At 43.2% G+C, this 7,911-nt stretch overlaps 2 protein-coding genes across 2 annotated transcripts; both read right to left on the bottom strand.

Annotated features, from left to right (window-relative positions):
• Nucleotides 1–1,861: 1,861 nt before the first annotated feature.
• On the bottom strand, nucleotides 1,862–2,426 carry LOC143891233 (uncharacterized). Its single transcript, XM_077395855.1, has 2 exons — nucleotides 1,944–2,426; nucleotides 1,862–1,870 (listed from the first exon to the last, which is right to left on the bottom strand). The coding sequence occupies exons 1-2, from the start codon at nucleotides 2,424–2,426 to the stop codon at nucleotides 1,862–1,864; spliced, it is 492 nt and encodes a 163-aa protein (XP_077251970.1).
• Nucleotides 2,427–4,196: 1,770 nt separating this feature from the next.
• Nucleotides 4,197–4,736, bottom strand: LOC143891234 (uncharacterized). Its single transcript, XM_077395857.1, has one exon. It carries the CDS (start codon nucleotides 4,734–4,736, stop codon nucleotides 4,197–4,199), a length of 540 nt encoding a protein of 179 aa, XP_077251972.1.
• Between the last annotated feature and the right edge of the window lie 3,175 nt (nucleotides 4,737–7,911).

Raw genomic sequence — 7,911 nt, forward strand, 5'->3', positions numbered from 1 at the left:
CTTAGAGAATGTTAACTTCACTGAGAGTATAGCGGTTGCAAATACCAAAACTCTAAAAAGGGTTAGGAACACTACTAATCCGACCTATCTTTGGCATCTTCGACTAGGTCACATTAACCTAGAGCGGATCACTAAGTTGGTTAAGGATGGACCATTGGATTCAATCCAAGTGGAGCCCTTCCCAACTTGTGAACCGTGTCTGCAAGGTAAAATGACCAAGGTTCCCTTTAAGAGCAAGAGTGGAAGAACTAGAGATTTATTGGAGTTGATTCACACTGACGTATGTGGACCCTTTTCTCATGAGACGAGAGGTGGTTTTATCTATTTCGTGACATTTACGGATGACCATTCTAGGTATGGATACCTATACCTAATGCGACGTAAGTCTGAGACCCTTGAAAAGTTCAAGGAGTTCAAGAATGAAGTAGAGAACCAATTGGGTAAAACCATTAAGGCTCTTCGCTCTGATAGGGGCGGAGAATACCTCTCTACCGAGTTTAGGGACTACCTGCGAGAAAGTGGAATAATCTCTCAGTGGACTCCACCTGCAACACCACAGAGTTGCAGAAAGGAGGAATCGAACCTTGTTAGATATGGTTCGGAGTATGATGAGCTTCGCTAGCACACCATTGTTTCTTTGTGGTGTTGCAGGTGGAGTCCACTGAGAGATTATTCCACTTTCTCGCAGGTAGTCCCTAAACTCGGTAGAGAGGTATTCTCCGCCCCTATCAGAGCGAAGAGCCTTAATGGTTTTACCCAATTGGTTCTCTACTTCATTCTTGAACTCCTTGAACTTTTCAAGGGTCTCAGACTTACGTCGCATTAGGTATAGGTATCCATACCTAGAATGGTCATCCGTAAATGTCACGAAATAGATAAAACCACCTCTCGTCTCATGAGAAAAGGGTCCACATACGTCAGTGTGAATCAACTCCAATAAATCTCTAGTTCTTCCACTCTTGCTCTTAAAGGGAACCTTGGTCATTTTACCTTGCAGACACGGTTCACAAGTTGGGAAGGGCTCCACTTGGATTGAATCCAATGGGCCATCCTTAACCAACTTAGTGATCCGCTCTAGGTTAATGTGACCTAGTCGAAGATGCCAAAGATAGGTCGGATTAGCAGTGTTCCTATCCCTTTTTAGAGTTTTGGTATTTGCAACCGCTATACTCTCAGTGAAGTTAACATTCTCTAAGGCATTTAGTATATATAGACCATCAATTATTGTACCTTCAGTTATCAAGGAATTTCCATTCTTTATTAAAACATTTTATTAAAAAACACAGAGTATCCATCTGAAATCAACTTAGAAACAGAAATCAAGTTTCTCCTGATCGAAGGTACATAAAGACAGTCATTAAGAAGTAAACTACTACCACTAGAGAATGATAACTTAAAATCTCCTACAGCCTGGACTGCAACTGTTGCATCCGTTCCGACTTGTAGGTACAGCTCGCCATCAGTCAGCCTTCTAGTTTCCCTGAATCCCTGCAACATATTGCAGATGTGTGAGGTCGCACCAGTATCCACACACCATGAGAAAACAGGACCAATCATATTGGTTTCAGCAACGAAACTTTCAAACTTACCTTCTGAAGGTTTGCCCTTCTTCAGGCTCTCCAGGTATGACCTGCAGTTTCGCTTCCAGTGCCCTGTCTTACCGCAGTGGAAGCATCCATCGTTGCCTTGTGACTTTTTCTTCTTAAAGCCACCCTTGTTCTTGACCACTTTAGGAGTATGTTTCTTGGAACCCATGCCTTTCTTCTTATTACCCTTGCCTTTTGGCTTGGGCGCCTTGGGAACATTTCCCTCGACAACGAAGGCTGATTTCCGGTTCCTTTTAAGGAGATCTTCAGCATGTTCAGTAATTCTGACAACGTAACCTCCAACATGTTCATGTTGTAATTCAACACAAACGTATCAAAGGGTTGAGGAAGGGATGCCAGAATTATGTCTATTTGGGACTCGGCATCAAAGAAGGCACCCAACACATCAAGCTCATTTAGGAAACCCATCATCTTGAGCATGTGTTCCCTGACGGGTGTGCCCTCCACCATCTTGGTGGACACTAAGCTCTTCATTGTGATGAACCTAGCAGTGCGATTCTGCTCCCCAAACATCTCCTTGATGTTGGCCATCATATCCGTAGCCGTCGGTAACCCTTGGTGCTGATGTTGTAGCACGTTGGTCATCGAAGCCAAGATATAACATTTGGCCATATCATCATCCTCAAGCCACTTGTTATATTTTCCTTTTTCCTCGTTAGTGGCATTGTCATCTGGCACTTTTGGTGCCACCGTGGTCAGAACGTAATACACCTTGGCTGCTCTCAGTACTATCGTGAGATTTCTCTTCCAGTCCACATAATTAGGACCACACAATTTATTATCCTCAAGGATTCTAGCTAAGGGGTTGAAAGAAGCCATTTCTTAAATCTACATGCAAAGGAATGAGGCAAAAATTAGCAAGTTTCCACATTAGTTCATTATCATGACATATCTCCATCAGTATTGGGTTTTTAAACTCGATGGTACTACCCATTGAACATTACATCCAAGGGACCCTCTACCCCAAGGATCAAGAGAAAAACACTTTTTCTCCAATGGGCATTGGAAGCCCATCCATGCAACATTGGCCCTCGACTATATGCTAGACCATACTTGCCCTGAATGAGCGGATTCCTCTAATCCATCGTGTTACATACGATCTCCAATATAATACGGCCTACGAGCATTGCGATGTATTTATCCTTTGGGCATCAACATCCTTTGCTCGTTTAAGTCAAACCCACTGCCTAGGAAACATGCAAGGAATTATAATTGGCTTCTGCTTTGGCATATGACCATTACATTCCCTACATTTTCCATATCTCAATGAGAATCAGATGGTTGCACTAGCTAAACAAAAGGTGCGGGTTCTGCTTTGGCATATGACCGCACATCCTTTTAACTAGCCAACTAAATGATGGCTGCGGAAGGCCATGAGAACATTCATTTTTAATGAATCCCATTCTACAACTTAATATTAAATTTGAGGGTATTTTCGAGAGATAAACCAAACCATACATCCATCTCAGCAATACACAACATACAACATAATTAAAGTGCTTCTCGGTTCAGCATCTTGGATTAGGAGGGCACTCCCACTAACCATGATAAAAACAGCAGCCCCATTGTCCAAGATGTCAAACCGAGTGGTGATCATGGGCATCCAATCGCATTGGGAAAATCCAACCGACCTCAGGGCGAATTTCCATAGGACTCGTGTGATCTAATCACACAACAAGTTCCATAATATGACGCCAAAATAAAAATAAAATATTTTATATGTGGCTGCACCATCTCCGGTTGTAGCATCAACGATCCCATCGCGGTGCGTCTCTCGCTAGAAGATAGTCCCAACCATCGATTGCCTACCGGCTCGCATCCCGCGTCCAGTACATCAAATCATGAATCTTAAACCTCAAATTCTAGCCTAAATAATTCAATACATCAATATATGATCCTTGGGAAACCGGTTATTTTCATAACCGCCTAAGGACTTATTACAGTTAAATAAATAAAAAACAATTGCCATGTATCTCATACATAGGCTGAGGTCCATGTCCTTTTATGCCCAACTTTTCACCATGCACTAAACATAACAGAACATATGAACAAGCATCTCATGCATGTTCCACCATCAACAATAAAAAATGATCATGCAATCATATTGCGTATTTAATAATCAGAATTATTAAAAACATTTTAGATTGTTTTTAGGATCCTTCCATAACAGAACGTATAAACAACAACATACATCTCATGCATGTTCCACCATCAACAATAAACAATTGATCATGCAATCATATTGATTATTTAATAATCAGAATTATTAAAAAACATTTTAGATTGCTTTTAGGATCCATCAGTGGCTGGAGAAATAAGAAAACCTCAAGAATCGGACAGTGCACAAGTCTGCACTTTTTCCATTTATGGGCTGATCTTGTTTCTACCATAAACTTTGACCCGGCTGATGGATTTTGGCATTATTGGGATCATTGGATTTCTAACAATATATAAAATTCCATGATTCCAGCTGATCACCAAAATTCCATCGTGCAAGAATCAAAGATCTACTTTGAGCCAATGTTTCTAAAACATGCACTGTCTTGATGTTCCGCAACCTCGGATAGCCGGGAATGGGCTCCGGGCTCATCAGTAAAAACCATGATCTATCTTTGGTTGCTGGAACATTCCATCTAAGTAACTAAGGGCTCTGATACCACTGTAAGGCGGCAGCCGGTCGAAGAGGCGCAACGGAAGCCTTAAAACCAGTAAAACAAAAATCTTGAGCATTTGTTCCCTGACGGGTGTGCCCTCCACCATATTGGTGGACACTAAGCTCTTCATTGTGATGAACCTAGCAGTGCGATTCTGCTCCCCAAACATCTCCTTGATGTTGGCCATCATATCCGTAGCCGTCGGTAACCCTTGGTGCTGATGTTGTAGCACGTTGGTCATCGAAGCCAAGATATAACATTTGGCCATATCATCATCCTCAAGCCACTTGTTATATTTTCCTTTTTCCTCGTTAGTGGCATTGTCATCTGGCACTTTTGGTGTCACCGTGGTCAGAACGTAATACACCTTGGCTGCTCTCAGTACTATCGTGAGATTTCTCTTCCAGTCCACATAATTAGGACCAGACAATTTATTATCCTCAAGGATTCTAGCTAAGGGGTTGAAAGAAGCCATTTCTTAAATCTATATGCAAAGGAATGAGGCAAAAATTAGCAAGTTTCCACATTAGTTCATTATCATGACATATCTCCATCAGTATTGGGTTTTTAAACTCGATGGTACTTGTGGGACACAGATCCTGCGAGAGGGGCGGGGCGCGAGCCGCCGCGCTCTCTCTTGGTCTCTCGTACCCACGCGATTGGCGTGTGCATTTTAATTATTGATTTGAATTCGTCTTTCCTGTGAACTTGGGATCATTAAGGCAATCTGAATTCCACACGAAAGAGACTGACAGAGTCGCCACCTAGATGTGGGATCTAGGACCCATAATTAACCAGAAATCTAGACTCGCTACCTGGTTACGAGAATGGAAGGTATGGGGAGTTATCCACCACATGCACCATTCCTGCCCGATAATCGGTCTTCGATTCCAAAAGCTAACTCTTTTAAATTTATTTTAAATGGCTCATTCAACTCTATGTTAATGTGCGAACTAAGTGACATGCATCCTATGATCTAATTTCAATGTGAATCCTAAATGTGTATCTTGATTTATTAATTTGTCTGGATTCAATCTAAGTGAAAGTTCTCCTAGAATTCTAATTTCATGGAAAGCCCTAAATGATTTGATTAAGCATTTACAAGAAAATTAATATACAAAACACCACAATTTATTGTGGTGCCGACTCGCGGGTGGTATGCCATCAGACATCCAAGCTGCCTACGTACCCAAGCCTCACTGGGATCAGAGTCGACGTAGTTCGGTGCACCTAAGCTAAGCTACTTATGCCTAACTCAACTAGGACACCGACCTAGACGGGATTGACTGTTTCAACAGTTTTAGGAGAAGTTATTTAATTCAAGTTGAGGATTTTATTATCTTAGGATTTCATCTAAGATGCTATATGATTCTCATCTAAATGCAAATGGTCCCTTAGACTAATGCAGGTTTGCCTACATCCTAGTTTACTAGGCTTGTCCTAGGGAAAGATTGGGTGACTAGTGTAACTAGACCTATGGCACGGTTGCTATACATAGCAAACGTCCGTGATGAGGCTGGACTCCCTAAAACCTAAGACTCCCTAAAACTTAGGACACGACACGACACCGGTGTTCCTAAATTGGGCTCTAAGGGTCCTTACGACGGAAACCGTGATCCAACGGTTCCGAAAGACACAAGACAAATCGATTTAAATTCTCGAGGTTAGTGAAAAAAGGGATGGAAGAGATGATGAAATAGTGTGAGGGAATGAGAAAGACAGAGAAAGGTGCGACTGAACTTGGGAGTGCCAAATTGCCTACGTAACCCGCGATGGGGATCAAGCCACACGTAGTTCCGCAGGGGAGGTTACTTGGATTTTGGAAAACAGAATTGGTATTTGGATCAGGAATCGGGTTTGTATTTGAGCATTGGACTTGAGATTCAGAAACATTGATTTAGCAATGGGATTTTGGAATTGGGAATTTGCATCAAAGAATTGAGCATATAGGAATCATCAAGGGTTTGAATTTTGGGAATTCAAAATGGGCGGGCTTATGAGATTCAGCCAAATGGATTCAGACAGGCGACTCAGATTGTGTTGGGATATGACTTGGTTAGGCAAAAGGGAGGAAGTTCTATTAGGTGTAAACGGGCATTAGTAGAATAGGGGAATGACTCGGTTGTGACATGGAAGGCCGCCACTTGGTCGAATGCGACTCGGTTGCATTGGGATGGGTTGATTAAGGAATTGGATTGAGTCAACTAAGGGGAGAGTCCAATCGGTTAAAGAGGTTGAGCATACTCGACTAGAGAGTTGGGTCAACTCGACTAGGGAGGTTGGCTAGAGTTGACTCAGTTGAGCTGGGTTGGGATCCCACTTGGTTGGATTGTATTGGGGCGATTTGACTTAAGCTGCAGGTGGCCTGGCTGGGTTAGATTTAATGTAACCAGATTTATGGATAAATGGTGTGCCTCAGTGAGTGGACAAAGGTATGGCTTGGGTTGATGTGTGGCTATGGTTATAGGGTTTAAGGCTTATGGGTATGGGGTTTAGGTGTGGTTAATGGTTAGGTTGGATTGGGTTAATGGTTAGGGTCAAGTGAGTCGAGTCTAAGTTAGGAGCAAACTCGAGACTAGCCATGGTCTAACCAGGAGGTAGCAGGGTACAAACCAGGGTGCAGACCAGGGTGCACCAGGGTGCGAACCAGCAGGGAACCAGGGTGCGAACCAGCAGGGGAACCAGGGTGCAACCAGCATCGAACCTGGGTGCAACCAGCAGCGAACCTGGGTGCGAACCAGTAGGGAACCAGGGTGCAACCAGCATCGAACCTAGGTGCAACCAGCAGCGAACCTGGGTGCAACCAGGGTCTAACCAGAGGCTAACCAGGGGGAACCAGGGTGTGAACCAGGGTACGAACCAGAGTGCAACCAGGGCCTGGCCAGGGTGCGAACCAGGGTGCGAATTAGTAGGGAACCAGAGTGCGAACCAGCAGGGAATCTGGGTGCAACCAGCATCGAACCTGGGTGCAACCAGCAGCGAACCTGGGTGCAACCAGGAGCTAACCAGAGGCTAACCAGGGGGAACCAGGGTGTGAACCATTAGGGAAAAATAAAAATGAAGATAAGATGGGTTAAGAGAAGAGGGAAACACGTATAACTTCAAAGTCTACCATCAAGAAGATTATGATTAAAGATTGATCCTAGATGCTTCCTAACATGGTTTTTCTTTTAAAGTAAAAGATATGCATGAAAACAGACCCTACATAGAATTGAAATAAATGCCTACCTCTTTGAAAGCCCACTTTGTGTTTGATTTTTCTTTGATGTTAATTCCTTGAAGATGATTCCTTGCTTGATAATGGCTGCTTTTGATATATATCACCCAACGTATAAAATCACCCGATCCGGCAAGGATGGCCGAACCCTTGAAGAGATGAGGGAGAGGGATGAATTTTCTAAGAGAGGGGTTCTTTTTTTTTTCTTCCTTTTTTGATGGTGGGATGAGAGGGTATTTATAGGAGAATGGGATAGGAGGTTAGGTGAGGTTAGGTGAGGTTAGGTAAGGTTAGGTGAGGTTAGGTAAGGTTAGGTGAGGTTAGGTGGTTAGGTGAGGTTAGGTGAGGTCAGGTGAGGTTTGGATGGTTAGGATGAGAGGAGAGGTTAGGTGAGGTTAGGTGAGGTTTGGATGGTTAGGATGAGAGGAGAGGT

Source organism: Tasmannia lanceolata, unplaced genomic scaffold (assembly GCF_043159265.1).
Source record: "Tasmannia lanceolata isolate RefF3 unplaced genomic scaffold, GAP_Taslan_0.1 ptg000013l, whole genome shotgun sequence".
In the NCBI taxonomy this organism is placed as follows: Eukaryota; Viridiplantae; Streptophyta; class Magnoliopsida; order Canellales; family Winteraceae; genus Tasmannia; species Tasmannia lanceolata.